We start from the raw sequence: 26,228 nt of genomic DNA, 5'->3' as shown, positions 1-26,228 counted from the left end.
ATTGTCAGCGTAGACGAGCCAATGAACTTTGGTTGTGTTAAGCCTTGGACTTGCCATTGTCCAGGACTAAAGAAAAGGCCCTAGATCTGACGGGTATAAATTAAAGAAAAAGGGCGCACCCAAGCAGCCTTGTCTTACCCCTTTTTCAACCTTCATTGAATTAGTAATATGTCCGGCCTCATCAAGCCGAACCATCAGTGAGGTATCTTTGTTTAATTCAATTAGTATTGATAGCAGACTGCTTAGCGTGCCCGATTCCCATATTTTAGCCCATAGGCGTTCCCTGATTACCAAGTCAAAAGCTCTGGAGAAGTCTATCCAGGCTCCATAAATGGGACCCTCTCCAGATTCTTTTGAGTGTTCTGCCAAAAGATTTAGTGTTAAACCATTTAGTGTCGTGGACATCCCACTTCTGAAGCCCGTTTGAAATTTTGATAATGTATTTACTTTTTTTGCCCAGTCTTCCAACTCCATCAACAGAATCCTCATAACAATTTTGCTTTCAATATCGAGGCAGGCGATATGCTTGTAGTTCTCCGGTTGTGAACGATCACCCCCCTTGTAGAATGGTATTATGATAGATTGTTTCTATGAGGAAGAAAACATATGGCTTTCTAGGATTTTGTTATATAGATGACATAATAAAGTTGCCCAGGTCTTGGTGGTGTTTTAAGCCATTTGGGCCAGCCGCCTTTGAGGATGAAGCTCTTAGGATTAAGTCTTCTATTAACTGTGTGTCAAAGTTAAATTCCACATTTGTAGTTTCTATCTCGCTTCCCTGAGCCTCTAATTTATTTTTGAAATGTTTGGTAAAATGGTCTATCCAGCTTTTTTCAGAAACCAGGTTGAATTGAATGTTATTGCTGTTTGAGTTTTTGCCCAAATTATTTATGATGCACCAAAAATTGCGACGGTTATCTTTACAGAGAGCTGCAAGCATCTGTTCATTGTCTTGTTGATACTGTGTAATTCTTCTTGAATGCGACCAGTGCTTATAAGCCCTTGCAAGTTTTTGTAGTTCTTCTCGTACTATGGTCTGATTAACAATAAGTTTTCTCAGCCGTCTATTCTCCCTCCTGAGGATGTTTTTGTGGGCCCATGTCTCTTCATCAAAAGAGTGTTGATGATGGCTGGTTCTCTCTAGTCCACCTGACCTTGGAGGGTACACAGCCCAAATGAATTTCTTAACATTTTCAGGGTTACAGTTTTCCTTTTGTTCTTTTAAGGAAATAGTGGCAAGAGTGTCATTTAATTTCTTCCCCTCTCTTTTGTACGTTACCAATGTTGCTTTACCCTTTCTGAGAACCAAGTCATGAGCATATTTTTCAGTTTGTGTGATGTTGAAATCTAAGATGTCTATTTTTAAGCGGGCATGATCACTCCCTTCCACCCAGATAGTTTCCATAAGTATTTTCTTGGCCAAAACGCCTTCAGAGACAAAAATATAATCCAGGGTAGAAAAGGAGTTGCCTCGTGACCAGGTTGGTCCCGGAGGGCTATCACCTGGCACAGCCCCATTCAACATGTTGAGTCCCCATGAGTTCAGATATTTTACCCATTGTGCCCCAATCTTTGATTTCTTTGCCCATTTTAAGTTGTTACTGTGGCTCTGAGATGGAATGCATTGAGCGTTAAAGTACCCTGCCAAAATCATGTTGGCCTCGCCATAGTCCAGGGCTATCTTTTCCATTACTGTTGATAACGAGAACTGAAATGCCTGAAGATCAATCTGTGCTGGGTTCCAGTACACATTCACTTCTATAAACTGCACCCGTCCCGCTGAAGATTGTGCTCAAACTTTGCATGCAAGGATGCCGTCCTTATTACTGTGTATTAATGAGACATCTTTGTTAGTGAATTGCTGATTCCCAGCCGAAGCCCCCCTGATGGGCGACCCTTTGCTTTGTGGGTTGCTGGTGTTGTGAAGATTGTAAAACCTTCTATTTGTGTGGTGTGGGAGAGCCAATTCTCTTGAAGGAAAACAATGTCGGTATTACAAAAGAGGGTATTTCTCATTTTGTTAGTTGTGAAAGTTTTAGGGCCACAGGTATTCCAACTTATAACATTTACTTTGTCTTGCATAAAGGTTCTGTGGCCTCAGGCCTAGTTTTTGGAGTACCTGTGTAAGGATCTCTGGAAGTGCGGCCAATGCACTAACCTGTGATTCCCCAGTATTCCCAAGAGGTTGTGGGGTTACAGTGTGGGTTAGTGTTCCCGTATGCCCGGGGGTCACCCCAGTGTTTTGAAGTATTGTTTCCTTCTTTTTCTTTTTTTGCTTCCTCCGGTAGTTTGTGGTGGACCTGTAAATTGATTTTTTCCAATTCTTTTTTGTTGTTCTGTATTGCTTTCCATGCTTTTGTTGATGTAAATCCCACCGCTGCAGGTTTCGAGTTGCTTCTATCCGGAAACTTCACATACTCCATGTTTCCTGTCCCGAATAAAGAGATTTGGGATCTTATTGAAGTAACCCAAAGTTGCCCCTCTGCAGAGAGAGTTGTGCTGTGGAATCTTGTTCGTTGCCTTGAGCCACAGTTTTGTTATTGCATATTCATGGTCTTCTATCATTGGGGTTGGGGATTCTCTAGCCAGGGGACCCTAGGCGGACAGCCTGGGGCCAGGTCTCTTTGTTCGTCCCCAATTTCCATTGTTTTGCCTTGTCCATTTTTGCTTCCATCCAGCAAAGAGGGAGGTGAATTTCCCAGTGAAGATCATTTCAGAAAAATTGGTGCAATTTATCTAGTTGGTTATTCTGCTGAGACAATGTTTCTCTTTGATGTAAGTTTGCTCCCCTTCTTCATGAACATTGGTGCCCACGGGGGGCCCTTTGATGAGGGACAGCTCTTTATGGTATTCTTCCCTCTCTTCTCTTTTGTTTGAGGGGCTTGCGAGGTTATTGAGCTCTGGCCCCAGGTACTGCAGATCAACAATTTGAGTTGTTAGCGGATCTGTTTGTTGACCCACACTTGTACTGATTATTTTGATATGCTCCAGCGCCCGTTGATTTTGATCCAAGTCTGTTATTTTTTTCCTGGCTTTTTTCTTTGCTGCTGTGATTGTTGGGGGCTTTTTATCATTGAGTCTCTTTTTGCCCCCTTGTCGGCTGAGTGAGTCTCTTTTTTATTCTGATCGATTTCTTGTATTTCTTCTTCTATTGTAATTAGTCCCTCTTTGTTTATTGTTGGCTCTTCAAAGTTCATTTTTGTTCCTTTCTGTTTATTTGTTGGATATCCTTTTGTTTTTTTCTGAGAGCAATGGGAAAAGCAGTAGTGCATTTCCTTTTAGCTTCTCTTTTTTTTGCTTTTCTTCTCCCCTTTGAGAGTTGCTTACCAGTCCATTCTGGTGTACAAACATTCTGATTTTGTTGTGAGATGCCTTGGTCTATTTGCTGAGGCTCAATTATTCCTTCTATTTCTTCCACTACATGTACCAGTCTTCTGAATTCCTCTAGGGCAGATTCAGAGAGAGGGGAGTCATCAAAGAGATTTTTGTTACACTCTTCTATTCTGTGATCTTCTTTTTTTCTCCATCTTTTGGGATTTCATTAGAGATAGAGTTTCTAAAAGCAGATTGTTTTGCTTGGCCTCATCTTTTCTTTTGTTCTCAAGGCTCCTTTGAATTGCAGATAGATCTAAGCCTTGCTTTGCTGTTTCGACCCTCAGATCTTTCAGGAATGGAATAGTAATAACTGTGTTAATTGTAGTGGTTAGTCCCACTATCGCTGTCTCTGTTAGCTGACTCTCTAGTCAGTTCCAGTATTGTTCCTGCCTGCATTTGGACCTCTGCTTTAAGATGTTCAAAAACGGTTACCAAAGAGTTGAGTACAAAATTTAGTGCTGAGAGGGTTGCAGCTCCTGCTAGAGTGTTCTCCACGTTGTCTGGTGTATGATCACCCGCTAGCCTTGGTGCTAGAGTTTTGTTATTCACCTGTGTTTCGATGTTTTCTGCTTGTTTAGGATCCAATTCTCGAGAACCTTCCTCCATTACTTGGTCCTCAGTATCACTTCTTGCATCATTATCTTTTTGCGCAGCCGTTAGATGCGAATGTTCATGGCTGTCTAGGTGCTCTTGATCTTCTCTAGTTGATGTTTTTATGGTCTCACTTTGGAGATCATTCAGGCTTTTTGTTTGTTTCTTTTCGTCCAAATGATCTTCTATTTTTTTTCTGTATTCTTTTGGTCGTGGTGGGGTATTCTAATCCTCGATTCCAGAAGTGTGTTATCTCAGAGGATTGATCAGCTTGGTTCGTTTGTAGTGTGTGCACCTGCGCCGTTGTTAATATAGCAGGGATAGTTTTTGGAATAGGCAAGCTATATGGAGTAGATTGTAGATCTTGAACTCCCGCCTCCTCTGTGTATGAGCCGTCCCATTCTGGGCATCTATGATCCTCCAGAAGGGCCTTGCTGCGCAACTTCATGTTTCTCAAAGCTTTTAGCTTTTTACCAGGCTCAAGTGTAGATGTTCTTGTCTCAAGTCGCCTTTTGTCGCTTTCCCTCTTTTATAGTTGACTGTAGCCTCGGACCACTCCTAATACAGCAGTCTTGATAACAAGGCGAAATTAAACTTATTTCTTGGATGCGCTTTAACCTTGCATAGGCGCACCTTGAGAGGGAAAATGATACGGCTGTCAGTGCGAAAAAGTGCTCCTTAAAAAGTGTAAGGTACTATACAGTATTGTTGGTGCTGTTCTTCTTAATTCCCTTCAGTCTGCCAACGTCTTTAGCTGTTTATTGTAACGGATTGCTTTTTAAAGGCAGGTCAAGCTGCTGAGTGACCCTCTTAGCCCCCAACAGTATCAACAACCTTTACCCGGAGCACGCGCACGAATGATGATGCTTAGTGCAGGAGAAAAGCTTTAATTTATGGTGCGACCACGAGGCAGTACAAAGTATGTTCATTCCTCTTAGCACCTACCCACCTAGTTGGATTGTATAGACCTTGCCTGTGCTCCCATTGAGCTCCCGGAGCGCTTAGATTTCTTTTTGCCGCAATCCTGACAATCCGGTGGATGTAGTGCGGTTGAGTCCTGTATTCGGATGTGATGTTTTGGCAACTTCCATCAGGGCTGCTTTACTGGATCCTTCCAGCTCCAAACAGTCTCCCAACAGTCCTGCACAGTGCGCTGCCCTTGTCACTGCGGTCGGGTTTCTTAGTTATTCCCAGAGACTAAAGTGGAGTTTGCATGTGGGAGGGAGACAGTAAAGCTGTCCCCAAAACGTGCACTCACCACTAGCCAATGGTGAGTGAGGAATCCCTTTTGACAAGTAAGAAATGGTGTGCTCTGTACATAAAGAGAACCAGGGGAGTTGCTAGGTCTGGAAAAGACCCGGGGCTACGCTGATGTCGGAACTGTTGGGAATGGAGGCTAGCTAATCTTTTGGCTGTAGCTCCTGAGTTTCTATCCGGGGCTACAACCAAAAGATCTGGGGCTATAGCCCCCTTTGCCCCCCCTAGCAACGCCCCTGAAGAAAACTATAATTCATGCCATAGGGCAGGTGACATTTATGCCTTGTTAAACTGGAATGTGAAAATATTCTCCCTCTGTAAAGGGACTTCCACACTGATTGTGGTGCCCCAGGCCAGGCACGAGCCTGGTAGAAGGATGCTTGATTCTTTGCTGTGCATTGGGAGTTCCTTTTGGCTTAATTGAGTTTTTTCTATTTGTTAGATTTAGGTTATTTGGCATGGCTAGTGCTGCAATAATGCAAACTACACTAGTTGAGTGGAATCTAAAGTTGGGGCGGGATGCCGCGTGTACCCTAAAATATCAGATTTGCCTCATTTTGGGGGTGGAGCACACTGATGTGGTTTTGTAACCCTCTTGCTACAAAGATTATTATTATTTGAGGATTTATAGAGCGCAAAACTAAGGCCAAAAGGCATCTAGGCACTAAAAGGACAGCAACCCCGAGTAAACCATTTACTTCATCCTCTAAAAATAGAAGAGTGATCCGGTCGATTTAGAATGAATGAGTTTTCAGCACTCTTCTAAATGGGAGATAGTCAACAAGTGATCTTAAAGATAACGGAAGAGTGTTCCACAAGCCAGGGGCCAAAACTGAGAGGGAACGACCACCCAATCGCTTTCACTGATATTTGGGGATCTTGAGGAACAACTGGGACGCTGAGTGTAGATTTTTCGCCGGGCAGTACCTTTCTAGTTTCACTTTTAAATAGTGAGGGCCAACATTATGCACAGCTCGATGGACAACACACAATCTTAAATTCAATTCGGCATCCACCAGCAGCCAGTGCAAATAGCGCAGGAGTGCTGATGAGGGAATGAGACACGGCACGATAAGTGCGAGTCGCGCAGCAGAATCTTGAAGTACTTGCATTAGTTGAATCTGGTACTTAGGCTGTCCCAGGTAGATACCATTGCAATAGTCCAGGGAACCCATTATGGTGGACGTCACTAGTGTTGTACGATTTTCTGGGGGAAGCATAGGGAGAATCTTCCCGAGAGTATTTAGTTTTCCAAAACCTGCATTACAAATAGCAGAGATCTGAGCCTCTCGTGATCCATTTGGAAGAGGTTTCTCCCCCAGACTTTTTACTGAGGCACAGGGGTCTGGGAAGGGGCCCTGTGACTCAGGCAGATACTGAGGATTCCAGAGATGTTCCATCCTCTGGGAGCGGACTACCAGAACCTCTGTTTTGCTTCCATTTAACTTCAGCCAGTTGGCCGACATCAAGCTGCCTACTTTCTCCAGGCAGTCCCGCAGTCTCTTGGGGGGCGCTGCTGAGCAAAATCTGTTTTTTGGCCATTGAGAAAAGGCCAGCTATAGTGCATGCAATGCTTTATTTTCTCTAAGCACCCGGTAGTGTTCATCCGACCCTTGTTCCAGTGCTGGTGTGTAATGTTGTGGATTTTCCAGTTTGTGGGCCTGTGGGTCCATGTAGAGGATGATGATGCTGCTGTTTGTAATTACTCAGAATGGATAAGAACCGAGGTAGGAGCAAGCCTGGCTCAATCATTAGAGTTCAGCAGATTATAACAACCAAAGGATTAATCCACAGGAACTAGTGAATCAGTTACCTTTTTTTCTTTTCTTATGATACATTTTGAAACCCCTCCATCAATGGCTTCAAGCGGCAGCATTTTCTTAGTTGGATTTCCACATTCTCCGTCAGTCAGAGCAGTAAACTCTTGAGCTATACAAGACGTTCGGTTTGCTTTAGGCCACAGCATTTCTTCCCAACTTTAACTGCCATGTATTTTTCATTTGTTTGTGTCCGGAATGAAAAGATAAGATTGACCTTTAATTGCAGGTCAGTGTTATTTCAGACGGACTTCCTCCACCTGCAAATCATCTTGGATAACTTTGAACCTTTATCGCTCTTCAGTCTACCACATTGAAGTAGGGGGAACAGAAATATGTAAGGCAGAGTTGAACATGATTTAAAATAATCATCTCAGAATCCATAACAAAACCTGGAGTAACCTCTTCAAAAGGGTTGTTGAAAGTTCAAAAAAGTTATTTTGCCTCCTTCTGAAAGCACAACTCTGAAGTGTTTAATACATTGACACACATGTACCTGGAGTATAAGAGCACAGTACAAGTAGCTGATGTAAATAATTGTTTACAACAACCCTACAGAACACTATTATAACTTCATCAGTAATAATTGTAGCTTCCCGGCTCGCTTCCATCCAAAGGTAGAGAGTACTCCACTGCCTCATTAGATAGAGTACCTGACGGATTAGCTCATCCACCCTCAATATTTCAAAATAGTTCACAGTAAGGTGACTCACCCAATTATGTGCTACTTACCCCAATTGATGACGCATTGTGGTCTCATTTATTTTGGAAAACCTGTATATTACGTTTTATTCAAGACAATTTAATTTCTGTCTCCATGCTACAGTTGAACTTTCTTGTGCCCTCTCAATCGGGCAGCCACGTTGTGCTACTCCTAGTCAACACCGCAATCTGCAAACCCCACTATTTCAAGCTCAATATTTGATATTTTTTAGACCAGTTTCAATGTGACTCTAATACATTTTGGTGCAAAAGATATGTTTCGGATGTGGAATTGGTAAAACAAATAATGTGTTTTGATTAGGGGGGCAGTTAGAGATTGGAATTCACCACAATACATCTCCACCAAATATGCCCATTATTTAAAAATAAACTGATTTTTATCATCCTTAGCATTGATATTTCATGAATATTAAAATTCTCTTCTCATTAAAAAAAAAGTAACCCCAAACCCTTGGCCATTACACAAACCTGTCCCTCGCCAGAGACTGAGTAGCGGTGGGTGACCTCATTTTGTAATATGAAAATGCACATTTTAAATATGTTTATAGAGTGTACCAGAAGCACCAGCTCCATGGCACCGTTATATCAGCATTAGAGATTTGTGCGGTGCAATGATAGAGCGATGTGCAAGAGGCGCATGGGGCAATTCTGGGGCAATATACAAGTGGTATGTGCAAATCCTTGGGGCAATGGGGAAAACTTGAATGTTTAGGGGAAAAGTATAGAAACTAGCATGATGATGTCTTGAAGTGGTGCAAAATTGTCAAATCTTTAAGGGCTGGCATAACAATATATAAAACGAGACAGCACTGTTGAAACTGCCAGCAACTGGTGCCAACATAGAAAACATCATGAGAAAGCACAGAGCCAGACGCAGGAAGGTCATTGTTTAACCTGGTAGGAAAGACCAGGCCAGATTGGCCAAGAACAGAGAACCAATTCAAAAGAGGGCGATGGATATAAGGAAGCGGGAAGTGTAGGTTATTTGGGTGAAGCCAGCGGAGGATGAGTTGGACGACCAAGAGACCAGCAGGAGGGAGGATGGAGCAGTGAAGTGTGGAAGTGATTTTTGGGGAAGGTTGGGAATTGGCTGGTGAGAGAAAGTGGTTCATAACATGAGGTGTCATAATACTCAAGTTCCTTGTGCACAGGGTGTGCATTCATTCAATGACCTTATTTCACACTGAATGTCTATTCATTCCCAAAATGCTCAGCAACCAAAAAGTAACATATTAATTTAGACCTTTTAAAGACAGGGTTTTTTTTTAATTTCCCCACTGCTTTTAATTTCTTTATTCAATGTTTTTCTGTCATTATTTTCCCTCAACATTTTTTCACGTAGTGACAAACATTCTACATAAAAATAAGAGGGAGCAACAGAAAGTATGTGGCTCCTATAGACAATCGCATGACGTCACTCATGATTAGTACATAGCTGGGGCAGATTTTAATAGCTGTGATGTTGCCCTTCCCTTGGACGTGCCGGCACCCCTCCCTTTTAGAAGCTATACATCTGTTTTAGACATGCTGTGCCCATAGGAAGCTGACCTGGGAATCTGCAGAACCCCACATTACTGGTCTTCTGGGGGTACACAAGAAATATGATGTTATTCCGGAGAAAGGCCACACTCTAGAGGTTGGAGGTCTGCAAATCAAGATATAGAAGCTTTAAGGGCTTGTGTGTAGCCAACATGTCCCTCGATCCATAGGAGGAAGTGTATTTCGTAAGTATTGAAATACTGAAAATTAAAAATATAATTATACAATCGGGAAGTAAAAACCTTTTGGACACGTAGGGTAGCATTGCCTGGATTGATTCCTCTGCGGTGGGAAAAAAGGTGTCGCGGGTGCAGTGGTTCCACTGTGACCTCTCCAAGAGAATTACATGGAACCATTTGTAAGGAAAGCTGCGAAATTGTTTGTATGTGCTATAGTAGTAACACACGAAGAGAAAGCCGGGTTACCAGCAGATTGTCCTTGAAGTGGGGGAGAGAGAGAGGAGCGAACAGGTAGGTTGTGCTGCGCCTTGTTAGTTGGAAATGGCGTGCTGATCCATAGATCAATGCTAGGACCACACCTTGCTAAAGCAGAAAATTCAAAGGAGGAAGAAATGAGTCGGCATGCAAAGTGCCCTGCATGCTGTAAGAGTGCCAGTGATGGGAGAGCAGCTTACCTGTGCTGCTTTGAACGCCCATTCCTCGAGTTGAGTGCAAATGCGGTCCAATGCGACCTGTTGCTAGGAGACCTGCGGCCTGGGCTGAGAAAGCGCTGCTATAGTGGTGGCTTCAGTGCCCTCGGTGTGCATGTGCCAAAAAGAGTCGCAAGGGGGATAGACACACCAGCGGCCATCTTGAAAGGTGTACTAGACTGGCAAAGCTCTGTGTGGATAGAAAGCACTAGGGGGGAGAGGAGAGGGTAGTGGAGCAGGAGGGAGGAGTAACTTCAAAGGGTGGAGGCGAAGCCTAGAAGGAGTAGAAGACTTTGGAGGAACAATGTCTCCATCTCTGGCCTCCGGTTCCGGTGAGGCCAGAGATGGAGGTGAACGGCAACAAAGAGACCAGCAGGTAGAAGGAGGGAGCTTGCGAGGAAGATTTGTGCAGCGGATGAGGCATTGGTTTAGGATTAGTAGTGGTTCTGTAGTCTGAGAGTGCATGTTTGTAAGACGTGTGTTTAGAGAGGGTAGTGTGAGAACTTGTTACGGGATGAAATGAGGGTATCTGAGTAGTATTGTGGGAGGAGGAGGCGTAACAGTGTGGGATGAAGAGGAGGAGGAGGAGGAGGCGGAGGAGGAGTGGAGAAGGATGGTAGTAGGGAATATGGAGGAAGAGTAGTCGTGGGGGAGGAGAAATGGTAATAATAGGGGAGGATTAGTAGTGTGGAAGACAGAGCAGAAGTAGGAGAAACATCAAAGGGTGGAGGCAGGAGATGGCAGGAGTGAAACATCTGGGGCACAGGAGTGAAGTATCTGATGGGCTGCAGATTGGTGCGAGGAGTCCGGAAGTGGAGAAATGGGCAGATTGGAAAGGAAAGGCGAATGCGGGCACGTTTGAAATCAGTTGAATCCCACAGAGCAAGTGTACAACATTATACCAATGCCAATTAGAACTCTAATCATTGGCGAAAGTAGGGAAAGTTATGAAGTCCCTGAGGGAGCCTGTGAGTCTGCACTTAGGCAATGCTCGTCTAAGACAGGCCTTGGGCAGTATAGGGGTCAACAATTGGTAGCACTAACCGGGGGCTATGGATCCCCTAGGTTAGGGAAGACGGTCAGAGCAAGATGAGAGAGAGACTGGGGTGGGGAGGGGTAGCCCGATGCCCCACAAATATTTCAGCAAAAACCCTTGAACTTTCTTTGAGACTGGGTGTTTTCTGTGCCATCCAGAACATACAGCAATTTATATTTTGAGCTTGCAGACTAGTCAGTCAAGCTTGATAATCATGGAGTGTGACTCCTTTGGCCATAGATCTGCGGGTGAAGTAGAAAGAGTCTCACATGAGTGTAAACTAAAAGGGACTCTCCCTATAAGTCGAACAGCTCCTTAAATATGGCCAACAGAGGATTAACCCATGGCGATTAGCTGCCTCGACCAGTCTTTTAAAATGCTGGTGTTCAATGAATGGGAGCTGAAGCTCAGCAATTAAACAGAAGCTTGCATCACTTTTCCGCTGGGTGTGCCAATCGTTCCCCTAAAATGTCTACATAACGGGAACTTTTCAGGACTGCCTGGGGGAGATGATGGCTCGGAGGAAAAGCAGGAGGTGCAACCGTGGATGAAGCAGTGGGAGCTGGGCCTGAGCATGCATGACATGGAAGGCTGCAGAGCTGGTGCATCCCTTTGCAGCATTTGGAGTACCGGATCACACAACAGTCTGCACATGACTAAAGTCCAAGCACTTAGGGCAATGGCAAAGGGCCAGGAGAACCCTACCGATTAGCACAATGATGTAAGTGCTTGCTTTCGGTATCCGTCTGCAACCAGCATGTGTAGCATGGAACCTGACAGGCTGAATCCACGCCTCACCCCTCGGTGATTGATTTAATCCGTACCTTTAAATGATATCACGCGTAGCGTCGAGGCCCTTTGAAGAGAGATGCGGGTCTACATGAACTGTTATATTAATTCCTGCTAATTCCTGCTCGGTGTGGCAAACAATTTAAATACCAAAACATGTGGAAATCAGTCCAATCGCCAGAGCAATTGGAATGGTGGCAATGCCTGCTGAGGCAAACCAGGGTTGATCTAATATTCTCCCTCAGGAGATTCCTCAGGCGATTCCTGGGATTCAAACGTATTTTGGAGGGTCTGTCCATACTTCAGCATAACTAGAGACAGTGCCGTAAATGATTGTCTATCAAACTCTTTCCCAACATAAGGACAAGATTATGGAGGCTCAATCTTCCCTGACCTAAACCCAGAAACATTCCACAGTTGGAAAACCCTGTGGATGTCGGGCAAGTATTGTTGCAGGAAGGTGGCTGATGGGGGCAGGGCCACGGCTTCACCCTTCGAACATCCTGTTCGTAAGTTCGATGATTCCTAAGCTTTCTAAGAAAGGCTAGGCTGCTTGGAGGAGATAAGGAAGCAGACGTGGTAAATGAAGGTTGCCACATTTGGCCAATTTGGAGCAAGAGGGACCTGTCCCTGAAAATGCTGCCTTCTAGAATTTTCCAGGGCTGTTGTTACAGACAAGGTTAATGACTATGGAGGCAGCAGATAAGTTGATTAGTCTTCTATAATCATTGACATGTTCAGTTCGGTTTATAGTGATATTACCGAATTACATTATATCGAAAGTCATAATGTGGGGGGAAAAAAAAGTCGAAAAAAAAGATTTCGAATGTCTTTTTTTGTTTATTTTTTGTTCGAAATGGGGGGGTTCCCCCAAACCCCACTTTTTCTAATTTTTTGTTTTGTTTTACCCCCATTTTTTTGTTGCGGAAACCAAAAAAAGATAAATAAAAAAATAAAACATTCTACATTTTTTTTTCCGACATTATGACTTTCGACATAATGTTTCTGACTTTTTCACTGCGCACCGTTCAGTTCTCTAGTTATTGGTAAACAGGTATTGGGAGATAATGAAGCTCAGAGGGGGGCCCACTGGCTCCCATCAACCAGGCTACATACTTCAACGCCCTGGGTGAAACCTTCGTTCAACCCCAACCATTCCAGACACACTCGGGACTTTCCTTTCATGACATCACTCACCATGCATTCAGGTGACCGGGACAAAGCAAGGAAACCATTCATAACAGCTGGCTCCTTAATGATGTATTTATTTATTGTATTGCTTGTACAGCACCACTTACCCGTAGGCCTCGGGCGCATGGATGGCTTCATCACGGCATGCCTTTACCACTCCTTGTCCCTCCCCTATTTAAGCCAATGACTGCCTCAACCGTGGCAGTAAACAGGGATACATACCCTGTAATGCTTTATTAACATGAGCAAAGGTACCAACTATGATCCCTCCAGCAGCCATTCTGTAAACGATCGACACTCACCAGCGGCATCCAAATAGCTAATGTTCTCGTTATTCTTTCGAATGGCCTGTGCTCACAGCTGCCTTGTGGTTGGGTGAAGGGGCCAAGACTAGCAGGAGAGAGGGACTGCACCAGACTGAATGTGCCTTTGTCGCTTGCCCTCTCTCCGCCGGTGTGTCCTCTTGTCTCCACAATTAGCTTTTTGTGCCACCCGTCTGTTTGCCACTCCTCCATTTGCTGTCCTCAAATTGTGCTCTGTCTCCCTCCATCTAGAGAGAGAGACATAGGGCCTCATTACACGGATGGCGGTAAGGATTTACTGGTACCGGTAAAATACCAGTACCGGTAAATCCTTACCGCCTTACTACGAGGTCCCTTTGCGGGTTGGGGGATTTAGCGCCAGCTTTTTGCAGGCGTTAAAAACCAACCCGCAAAGGGACCCAGGGAGCTAATTACGGTACCGCAATTTGCGGTACCGTAATTAGCGCCTTCCCCATTCCCATTGTGCCCTATGGGGCAAACATGGGAATGGGGAAGGGCAATGGTGGAAGGGGGAATTACCGCCCCGCCAACCTTGGAATGGGGCGGTAATTCCCCTTTCCGCCAAGGCGGTGCCTGTATTTTACCGGCATGAATCATGGCGCTAATAGTGCCATGGTTCTCCGCCATCCGTGTAATGAGGCCCATTGATTTAAGGAGAGTGAACGGAGAAGTGGCAAATAGGCTACAAAACATGATCGTTTCACAAGAGGAAATGGAAGAGCATTGCACTAGGTGAAAATCAAGGCTGGGAGGAATGTTAACAAAAGTCACTGTGAGCGCCCCCATTCATTCTCCCCGTATGTATTGGAAAACCCACGCCGCAGACCCCACTCATGTCTATTTTTTGTTTTTGTTTTTTAGTGTGCATATGCTTCAATCATAAGTCTTCAGCACAGCTATTGTATATTTACACTTCATATGAAATTACAAGACATATTACAAAAGATACATTAAAAGATGAGCCATATAAAAATATAAACAGGGTAGAACATTCTAAGACATGAAGATCCAATTAAAAAGGCGCAGCGCTTCTTTCCAGCTATAAAAGACAGTTGTGATCATTCTCAGTGATTTTGCACAGTAAACATGGTTCCAGAATTGGCCCGTTTTGATCTATTGCAGGTCAGTCAGCAAGGATGGTATAGCCCTTGAAGTAAGCTTGCATCAGCTGGGGCTGTCCATAAGATGGTGGTGAAAATGTTCCATGGCATTGCGACATAGTCGGCAAGTTCTATGTTTGAATGAAATCCCAATCCAGCTGCCAGTAGGAGCTCTGACAGGTGTGATGGTAAATCTCAAATAGGCAATAAAGCGCTTTGGTTGCATTCTGGAGCGTTTCATCAAATATGAACAAGGCGTATAGGGAGAAAAGCCTTGGATGGAGTATAAAGCGTCGTTTCCTTCCCCATGTAGGTAGCCAAGACTAGCGTCCCGGTCCCAAAGCGAGGTTCCGTTCCTCAGAGAGTTAAATACGTTGGGATCATACACAAGTCCCTTCATCTGAAGCCTTAAATCTTCTAAATGATTGGTAACGGCGGTGCGAAAATCCAACAATACATTATTTTTTTTGCGTGAATTAAAATAATGTTTCGCAATAACTCCCAGCAAAGAAAGTAAGGCAGCATGACTGGTGTCTATTACATGGCAAACGGATTCCAACAAATAAAGGCTATGAGTCCAGGCAACAGACACGCGCCTAGCAGTGTCCCCTTGCCCACTGAAGTCCCACTCTGACTGCAGAAGCAAAGGAGCACATTTGCCCTCAGGACCTCTGCCCTTCCACCCCGGCCCATCGTTGGGTGGGGGTGAAGCTGTATAGTAAATGTTTTCTTTAGTATGCAACCGAGGAAGGATTGTATTTATGTAAAAAGTACTTGGCTAAAATACTTAATTTCATATATCAGCATTATGAAAACCTGGAATTTGTGCCTGGTCTTTCCTGCACATAGGGGAGCGTGTCTGACTGTCAACTAAACCAAAAGATTCATGTAAGCGGGGCAACATGAATCTGTGGTTTGACGATTCTCATTTCACACATTTACATTGGTGGCGTAAAATATTTTATATTATTCACATTTGCATATCTAGAAATGTCTCAAACAAAACCCGTATGATGCACGGATGGATGCATTCACTAAATGCCTAAGTAGTGTTTTATTCATTTCTTGCTAATTTCTTTTATATTGGTTATTTATAACACACTTAATACCCAGGGATTTCAGAGCGCGGGCCCGAGGATCGCACCTCTGTTGCTTCCAAGGCGAGCACATTGCCCCTGAGCTATCCTCCCGAGACACTTTTATTTGCATCTATCCTCCATTGAAACTAGTTTTGTTTTGTCCTCCCCTGAAATTCTTTCATAGCTTTTCTTTTCGCTCCCATCCTTCTCATCTGTACGCTTTGCATTCCCACTTGTAATTTGTGACCCAGTATGTTCCCATACAGAATGTACCAAGTGAATCAAGTGCTATACAATTGCACCGAGTCCTATGGAAAATACACATTTGAAATGAAATTGTTGCATGTGCAAGGCTTTTTCGCTAAACTGCTCTGCATGAAGCTATTTCTTGCAACTGCGGTGGTGTGGATGTCAGAATATTTGTATTCTCATATAATAGTACATCGAGGGCCAGTTCTCAAGCAAGATGCTTCTCAGTATGCGACTACACCTCTGCCAGCAGGCAAGAGCCTGTCTGCCCTACAAGCAGCTAATCTGCCGCCGCCACCACCAAGAGGTGGGCGCCAATGAGGCGCTTTGCCTTGGATAACGTGAGTCTCTGCTGCAATAGGTGCTTTCAGAGACCATAACCAATTTGTTTGTGCAATTACATATTCCCCTAGAAGGGGGTTGAGTTGGTTGTGTGGGCCAGTTGCAAGGGTATGTGGTGAGAATTCCCCCTCGCCCCCATTTAAAAAATGAAACCTGGTCAAAATCAGGTCTAACAAAACGACATCAACAAAATGGTGACATTCAAAGAGTTGGCTATGAATACACGTAGAACCGTCTTTGCACCAGCCCTGTATATGCTGGTTTCGAGTTCTGTGCTCTAATTGGGCTGTGGTTCCTTTGTCTTGATGGATGCCTTCTCTTTTCCAGGGGAAGGTGGCACAAACTGCCTGCATGTCTGCTTGCAAGCACTTATCGACGTCACTGATGCAGTTACTGCTGGAAACGGAAGTACGGCAGATTACCTTGGGGGCCTTGCAGCAGTTCAACCTGGATGTCAAGGAGTGTGAAGGTAAGAGACACACCGCCTTGCGGGTTTCCTAGGTTATCCTTGTGATTTAGAGAGCGCTTTCTATGTGGTCAGACTTATTGCTTGGGCAGTGCTTGTCCAAGAACATTAGGAGGAGCCTGCCCAAGCAAGGCCTATAATGGAAACTGATTCACACATGTCATGTTAAAGCTGAAGCAATGGAGGTTAATAGCTGGGGTGTCAAGGTAGACCTGTTTGCGTTTTCAGGAGCAGTACGTGTCCACATCTGATAGCTATTGTGAGAATGTTTTCTTTAAAACCCACATGCATCAACACCCATGTCACACGGAAAAGCATAATGGATAAAAAAAAAATTCAGATTAAAATAATCACAGTTGAACAATATTTGGCGTAATATGCAATATTTTGTTTAGAGGAAACATTACAAACTTGGGTCAAACAAGAAAAACACTTGAAAATAAAGGCTGATGCATCCTAATGGAATTATCAATATCGAGGAATTGAAATGCATCTAACCCTCTTATCGCCTGTGCATTGATCCACCCGAACTGTGCGATGCAAAGCAGTCGATGCTTCAGCGAAGTCTATTTGTTGCATTTGACACAGATTTAAATCCATTTAGTTTCATCTGAAAATTATAGCAACATGATTGGCATGTACCAATTTTGATACTCACTCATTCCCTTTTTGCCAGTCTACATTTTTTACCAAGTTTATGCCATTGAAGATTTCTATTTTACAACCAATCTGTCAACCGAGAATGATCCCGGCTAGAAAGCTCATCACAAGCAATAAGATGGTCTGGGAAAGTCCATGCCATTTCCTTTCGACCTTTTTTCCCCCAATGATATTCCATGGTTCCCTCAACCTAATAGGGCCATGACTTTTGTTCAAAACTACAGGGTCTTAATATGTGGTTGTGAAATTCGACCTCCAACATACATTTTCAATGATGTGAGCAGAGGATGAAAATCACTTCCAAATAGTTTGCCAACGACTTCAATGAAAGGCCATTGAATAACACAAATTAAAAGAATAATTGTGGGTTTTGCCTTTTGAGAAAGAGAGAATATGAAATTCTGTTCCCAGCTCTAAATCCTGCCTCTTAAAATTCCAAACCTGTAATGTTCACTCAATGCAATACAATACAAATCTTCTTTATTTCGGCAAAAAAATCTCCGTAAAAGATATATCATACTGTCATAAAAACACAAAAAGAGAGGCCACGTGCAGAGGTCGAAGTGGGCAGGAGCGGTGCTCCTATACTTTTTTATTTTTCTGTTTCACTGTTCCTATACTTTTATTTTTAAAAAGAAACCATTCTGGAACGGTTTCGTTTTAAAATAAAAGTGTAGGAAGAAGTTGAAGCTTGCACTTCAGTGCACTGCACTGCACTGAACATTCCCTTAAATAACAAGTGAGTTTGTTTGCGGGTTTGGATTGTGTGTGGGAGGGGGCGCAGCGATGGGGTTTGTGGAGTGTGGGGCAGACCGCAAGGAACGTAGCTCCACTACTTCTTTTCGTACACTTCGACCACTGGCCACGTGGATAGTTGGTCCACTCTCTTACCGTTTTGACCTTCCTTCGGATGGAGTCGGAGCTCCACCGTCCTCTTCCCTCTATGGGGAACTGCACAACTGCTTTCCTGCGGTGTCTTGCATCAGGGAAAGAGCACCAGCCGCCTCTGTTGGGCTGCCCTATTCTGCCATCTGGATTGTGGATAGGTCTCTCTGATCGCACAGGCTCGGGACTCTGGCTTTTACTGCACCTGGGATCAGCAGAGTTCTGAGGCTTTCAACACTCTCCTCCCACCACCCATACGTCATGGTCCTGGCTCCATGATGCGTCCTTTATGTTGTAGCTGCTATCTGCAGCCTGTGAGACACCAGAAGGGGATCTGTCATCCAGGTGGCCAGGACACAGCCATCGCTTTTGGATCCAGTTCTTGGGGGTGGACACTTGCAGGCGGATCACCTGGGTGAGGGATCTTCGGGGAGTGGGAGCTGGGACACCAGATGGTGAGACGTGGTATCCCTTTCCCTGTAACACCTTTACCCCATCCTTCCAGGTAGGATATTTAGGAACTCTAGCCTCCCCCCTTTTTACTACATGAACACTTTCTCATGGACAGCCCGCTATAAGAGAAAACAGACGAACACCCGAGCAGTATACCGGACGTATCCCAATAAAATTGTCAGCCAATTACTGACCATCACCCACACCTGACTTCCATTAAGCTTTCTCATACGGATAAAAAGCAGAGCACGAGAGCACACTCTGAGCGAGGCAAAATACACGAGGAAACGGCAGCTTTGAGACGGCACGAGAGAGGAAAGACTGCCAATCAGAATGGGATCATAAGGAGGAAAGTTGCTTTGACCTTTTCGCCAAGGAAACGTTACTTTCCTGAACCCTCGAAAATAGAAAGCGTGAGACCAGGAAACCAGGCTGAAGAATCCTGCATTTTGTGTCAGAGATACCCGGGGCCCTCCTGCGCCAATAATCAAGGTGGGGGGAATCACCAGCTGCTGTGGTACCGTCCTTGGCTCCAAGAACAAAGCAGCGTCAGTGAAATCAATATAGCCGGTGAGTTGGGGAGACCGATACAAGACTGGTCTGTGTTGAAGCTAAGGTTGCAAGCAGCAACATTGTATGGTGAGTGCTGGAATGAACATTGTTAAAACACATGGAATAAGAAGAGTAAAGTTGAATAGCTGATATGTGACTGAATGGGGCATCATTTTCCATGTACACTGCCCTTAACATCAAGTCTGGAATCAGAGGTGTGGATCGAAGTCGAGCTGACCTATATGTCTCGTTCTGGTGGCTGGAAAATGTCTATCCAAGATGCACAATGTGTGGCAGGAAGGACTAATCTATCAGAAAGAACATTATCGAGAGGTTGAGTAGTTTATCTCAAATGAAAAAGATCGAAAGTAGCTCTTTAGACATTATTTTTACAAAATCTGAGCAGAGCCATAAAGTTTACAACTGAAAAACGGCCCACAGACACATGCAATGGTGTGAGAATCACTGAGGGTGAATAGGGTCCAGACAGAAAGGTTCCATTGAAGGATGATGATGACTGGCTGCCCTGCTAAACTGCATAGGAATGTTTTTGTAACGGCAGAATTGAGGGAGTCTCATGCAATGGGATGGTCGGCTATTTGGGGGAAATTATGGTGTGGGTTGCTTGTTTCAGAAGGAAAATAAAATAAGCGGTAGGTCAAAGGCAACGCAAGACCTACTTAAAACCAGTTATTTTTAAACTTGTACAATATTCATTTTTATATTCACATTTTAGATTTCAAATCAAATAACTCATTTTTATATTTAGAATTGCAATCTGTTTTATTGAAAAAAGTACCTAAAACCAATATATAATCGTGCTTTGTAAAGGATTTTGTGCTTCTGCTGCCAAGCACTATAAAAAATATGAATCTAGAATGTATCCATTTTGGAAGGATGATAGTTCTAGCTGGGCCGTACATGGATTTGTCCTTTCAGAGTTCAGACTGGCCCCATGCCAGAGCTGAGTGAGTAACTTTGGATAATCTCTTGTGGCCACACATTATGAAATTCAAACATGCTGCATCGCACAAAAAATGTTTCAGTTTTGTGGGTTTGTCCTTTTCTGGAGAAAAAAACGTGGACTTATGCTACTGAAGAAATAATATTACTTGTCTATCAATATAAAATAGATGGCAGCATGCAATACCCGTATACAAGTCTGTAAAAAAATTGTTCTTATTACATTCTAGTTATGACATCCTTTCTGCCCTGTCATCTATTATTACGCCTCAGTTGTGACGTCACAATGCCTGCTGCTTGATGCAACATGGCGCAGAATTCCAGTTGCCAGTGCAGCACTTAATCGAAGCCGTGGCATGCACTTCACATCGCTTTCTGCAGCACTTTACAGCCGACTGCTGCACAAATCATACCACCAGAAACAGTCTCTGCACTGCTGAAATTCAGCAATAATCTTCATGGTATTATTTAAAAGCTCAAAATGAAACTGTTTTCAGATGCATTTTATAGAACTACTTAAACTATTTTTCTCCAAAACCTATTTTAGTTATCCATACAGATTCTAAATTGATTATAGGTATCGGCAGCTGGAAGATCTCTTGCATTACAATAAAGGGGAGGTGTTGGCAGGGTATTATAAGGAATAGGATATCCCCTACCTTATGTTAAAAGGATTTTGCATTATACTTCCAATGTACCTTCGGGAGTAGTTTGTCTCATATATAAAATCGAAGAATGTTGTTTAACACATTTAGGAACGTATAGCTCATTTACAAATACTTTTTGGAATTCTGTTTGTTCAGGGATAGTTTGAATTTTCTTGAGAGCTGAGTAGTGGAATGATTGATGTAAAAAAGAACCCACAGCACGCTATATAAAATGGTCATCAACTCATGCCTGATGGATAGATACAAATGTATGATTTATTTATAGAAAAGTATTGTTGAACATTTTTTATAAATGTAATATGTGGCTTATTTGAATGAAGAGTTAATAAAGCACCCATACATCTCGCACTGGGGCAGTTTTCCAAACAAGTAGCATGGGGCTTGCAAATAAAAAAATAATTGGTAAAAACAAGATGATTAGAAATATAGCGTTCAAATTTAAGGTATTACCTCTACCTTTTTACATCTTAAATTCACACAGCCTCTCAAGAATGGCACTACGCCCCGGTTTGCACAGTGTAGCTCAGGGGCAACGCGCTCGTTTTGGAAGCAAGACAATGCAGGGCAACACAGGTACGTAGCCCGGGACTGCGCTTAGAAACCTCTGGGTATTAAGCGCGTTATTAAAAAAACAGTTATAATCAATCATTACTATGTAGTCCAACTTCTAACATTCTAGCATGTATTACTAGTTGGCGTGATTGTTCTTCTCTGTGGGGTTGTCTTGACTCCAAACATTCATGGATTAGTCTTGACTTACTTGATTGCTCCGATTGACAGCTCTTGCTGTTGTCAGGCTTTGGAGGGTAGAGTTCCCCCTCATCAAAGTGGTTTTAGGCTTTCAAGCTGTTTTGAATACCTGAAGGGATTAGAGCGTCTGCCTTCACGCAATCCCTTCTAGAATTAATGAAGGCTGCTAAAGATTGCAGACTGTAGCTCTTCTAGCGAGGGTTAAAGGTGTATAGAAGTTACGGATATGTCTGATTGTTGCAGTTTGAAAAGATTGTGTTGAAACATAGAGGCACTTAAAGAGCCAGCCTGCCCCTCAGGCAGCGAACAGCCTCGGATGTTAGGTTTCCTTGTGTTATTAGACTGTTATTCCCTTTGTAAGCACTCGCTATGACAGTCAGAGGCAACACATGTTCGAACAGCAAACATTTATTTTTTTTTTAAATTCACAAATTCGTCATGCACATCATTATATAGGGGTGCACACTGTCCACGATTTTCAGTCCTACAGGTCTGTTCCTGTGCAGTCAGATTCTAATGGATATATTTTTCCCACAGATTCGTCCTCTTTGAATTATATTCCCTAGAAGCAAACCGGATCAGAAATTCTTGCATCATTGTTGCCAAAGACAGCATACATGACATGAGAGCAGTTGAGTAACATTGCTGAAAATGTTGGGGGGTGGGGACGGAAAAGGGAACCTGACAAATGATGACAAAATGGTGTGCCGTCAAAGTTGGGGAGCTGGTAAACGCGCTAGTCCCCCCCCTAATATCGCACCCATGGAAGTGGTACATATATAGTAACCCTTGTGACATTACCGTAGTTTCTTGGTATCCATCATTGTGTGGCTTTTACCACTCGGTGCATCCCAAAATGATGCAGTAGAGATGGGTCAAGTTACTGTGCCAATAGCAGGAGGCAAGGAAATCGACATGGTGTGCCCCTTCCTCGATGGTCCCTTCCATATCACGTTTTTCACATAAGCCTCAGAATTGCATTATGGAGGATGAGAAGGCACACACAAAAAAGAAAACGGGCATTTGGCAAAGCCAAACAGTTTTAGCGTTTGAGAAATGGCATGGAGACCACTTAAAAAAAACTGTCAGTCCAATGTTTGATATTTACCACTACCTAATAGCTGAAACTAAATAGGAACGGGTCTACTCCATAAGCTCTTCCTAGTCGAAACCTAGATCCTTCTTTAAGGCACTGTGTCACCACTTTCCAACCCAAAACCTATTTGGACTAGTTAGCACTTACTTAAATGCCAGCAAGCACAAATCTGAGAGCTTGGTTCTGGGATTCGGAGTGGGCCAGTGAGCATATGCCACTCAACACTGCCCCGAACATTGTTTCTTTTGATATTGGTCCCTCGGGCACTGACCAAGGTATTTGCACCCACTGCAGACTCTGGGAATCTGAAGATGCTCACAGTCCTTAAAAGCCAATCTCTTAAGTTCAAGAGCCAAAGAAGGGAGTCGTGTCCCATTTGTGACTTGAGACTTTGGAATCAGGTGAATCAGCGGACTCAATAGAGGAGTCTTGAATCCAGATCACTGTCATTACTGACATGACCTTAGAGCGACCAGTGGGTTGGGTTTATCGCCAGAGCACGACTTAATGGTATAGGCCTCCATGGGCTGTGAATGTCTGGGCATTGCGCCCATTCTGTCACAAACGGGACATGGCAGGGCCAATTTGTTTTGCACTAAAGGTGATCACTCGCTAGAGATGTTAGACATTTATTTTTGGAAACGTTCTTTAACATTTTTCAGTGAACACAAAAAAGGGTAATAATACTGTACCCAGATGCTACTTGGAGCTATTATGTCTCTGCATATTCAAAGGCCTTATCAGGTTCCAAAGATGTTAACTACAAACAATTGGAGTGGGACGCCTGTATCACTGTAACTTCCATTATTCCACATCTAGCGAAATTTCCTAACTTCCCTAATCTTGCATACGTTCTGTACCACTGTCACGATCTCAAATGGGACCCCAGATGAATTCGAATACCTTTCTCCCAATCCGCCAGCCAGTAAGATTAAAAGTACTAGCAGGTGATTGGGCAAAAGGGTAAAGGACTGCCGTCCGGAATACACCAGTTGTAAGGAAAAATCAATCCGTATAGAAAATACCAAGCTTTCTAGTTTGTGACTGCCCAGCGTGCGACTTGACAGACTGGGTGTTGCTGGGAAATGTGGTGCGGTCCGAGGACACAAGTCGTGGAGATGCCACGGCAGGCATCACAAATGTGGGCCGGGACCCCATGCCCTTACATCCACAAAGTACAAACTATCTCGATTTGGTGGTATGGTTATTCCATCATAAATATTCATGTAAATCCTTCCATATATCTTTTGGTCTATATTTGAGCGGGGGAGTAGCGAAATATGTTTTGACTCCTGACTGTCGAGGATTAAATACTGAAGCCATGCTCTTCCCATTGAGACTTAGCAATGAGGGACACCGCCATGCAATTACTGAAGCCACACCATGTAAGCATCGTCTTGTCCTTGATTCATCGGGGGACAACCCTAAGAGCCATCATTTGGGAGTTAGTGGGTATTTCACTCAAGATTTCAGCAGCTATGCTCCCCACTTTCTGCTCAAACACCCCTGACTTTCCAACATTCCCATAGTCAGATAATCCAAATGTGCCATCACTCTCTGCACATCTTTCACAACAAGCAGAAATAGTCCTGCTGAACCCATGAATGCTTTTTGGTATGCAATGCAGTTTGTGCAGGAATTTGTAATTAATCTATATCTAATATTCAATGCGATCGTCTGTGTTTGGTTGCATACTATTCTCCATTCCTCCTTTGTAAGGATCTGCCCATATAACGTATTACACTTGGATGCCAAAAGCTGCACCTTAATAATTGAATAGGTGCTCTGCTCGCTTTAGCATAGTTACACAACCATGTGCGTGGTAGATGAAACAGCCACCAGCATCTCCAACTCTTCTGACTTATGCGGCTCCACTCTTTGATATGAAACCCTTCTCTAATATGATACCAGTGGTCCCGAAGAATGGTGATTAAGGTGAGTATGTTACCCAATCCTGCACAGTGTCATCTATTTTATGGAAGGCCCTCCAGGTAGTGTACTATGACTGCAATTACCCCTTCAGTATTTTGTGAACCCACCAAGCATAGCCTGTTATCATATTGGGTGTGCTAAGCTTTTTCACTGTAGATATGTAATGCAATAAGGCTCTTCCTTTTGAACTGTGCTTGCTCCACTCTAAGGTACCTCTCAAGATCAGGCTGCAGGCCCCCTCTTCTCATGCTGCAGCATTAGTGAGTCTAGAGGCATATGCGTGTGTGGTAGCTTCCCAGCACATATCGAAAACTTTATCAGCTATGTCAGCCACAAAGTATTCAGCGGGAGGGAAGGATGGCACATTCTCAGAACCGTAACCGCCTTTATTCAGGAGGCCCTTCCCATCAGAGAAATAGGAAGAGATATGCATTTTATTCTCAAAGAACACAAGTATCTTATTATAGCTCTCTTGGACAGGGGTGGACTGTACCCATTTTCAGCAAGCCCAAACCTTTTTCCTAGGAGAAAATGTGAAAGTAAAATAGGTTACCACACAAAAGAGGTTGAGGTTGCAGAGGTCTACCGGGGAATCTCCAGAGTTACCTATAGGCCAGTCCACCCCTGCTCTCGGAGGAGGAACGTGACATCAATAGAAACCCAGACATATGAAAGCCTACATCACGCCTATGAAAACCTACATCCTTTAACACCAGCTTTTCTCCAAATGTTTTAACATCTGAAATTATCTAGGGAAGACACTCATCTGGCCTTTTATAATGTATCAAAGCAAATGATCTGTGAAAAAATAAACTATATTCCTCTTAACAGGTTCTAAATTGCAATTACCCTAGATCTCCAGGACATTTAGATTCACGCCCAGATCAACGTAAAAAATTGGAGGGCTCTTGGATTCATGGTGCAACGCATACTCTAAGGTAGCAGTCCTGTCCCGTAAGGCTTTCTTTAGCTACACAAGTTGTCACAAAGCTTTTCACAGTTGTGGCGACCCACATCAGGAGGGATTGTAGCCACATCTGACATAATTTCCCTGATCAGGTGTGCATGGCAGACATTTTCTCGGAACACCTTTTCAGGGCGTGCCAGCTGCTCCACAGTCTGGGATTCTTCCACATGTTGTGAAAGCTGCAACATTCTCCATCTCTACAGCTGCACTGGAGCGGTGTCTGTTATGCGAGTGTGCAGTGATTTTCCTCTAGAGGACTGGGACTCATACACCTACAGCATGGTCTAAAGTTATTGGCTTTACTTCCCCCCCCCGACCCCTGACTCCGAGGTCACATGCCCTCCTACATTTATTCTGGTGCGAGTGGCCAATCTGAGGATTCAGTCCATCCAATGGCTCCTGAATGGTAATGTTTATACGGTGAGCAGCCAGTGGAATGCAAGAGATAGCACAGAGCACATCACCCCACTGGAGTTAAGATCTATTCGGCTGGCTCTAGTGGCTTTTCTGCCGACTTTGAGGGCAAATTTGTCCAGGTCGTGACTGGCAGCACAGTTGTTTTGTGCTTTCTCAAAAAGATATCGAAGTGTGGATGTCTGCTTCTGTGAAAGCATGGCAATCCACTATCGTGGGTGTGGAATTTGTATAGCCCCACACCTATGGCCAAGTTCTTTGTTATCAGTGGCACAATGATTTCATAAACCTAGTGTCCCCATGGCAGGTAGAAAGTTGATTGCAAATACTCTTTAAACAATTGTTTACCCGGCAGCATCATG

At 43.7% G+C, this 26,228-nt stretch overlaps 1 protein-coding gene across 1 annotated transcript in view; it reads left to right on the top strand.

Annotated features, from left to right (window-relative positions):
* Positions 1 to 26,228, top strand: part of EXOC6B (exocyst complex component 6B) — a 2,452,465-nt gene that overhangs the window by 1,771,580 nt on the left and 654,657 nt on the right. Inside the window, exon 19 of the mRNA XM_069632299.1 lies at positions 16,388 to 16,529. Within this exon, the coding sequence (XP_069488400.1) occupies positions 16,388 to 16,529 (142 nt within the window). The remainder of the gene's footprint in view (positions 1 to 16,387; positions 16,530 to 26,228) is intronic.

This window comes from Ambystoma mexicanum, chromosome 6q (genome assembly GCF_040938575.1).
Source record: "Ambystoma mexicanum isolate Mex_15411 chromosome 6q, UKY_AmexF1_1, whole genome shotgun sequence".
NCBI lineage: Eukaryota > Metazoa > Chordata > Amphibia > Caudata > Ambystomatidae > Ambystoma > Ambystoma mexicanum.
Note: the sequence above shows the minus strand (reverse complement) of the source record. Positions and strands in the feature narration are given on the sequence as shown.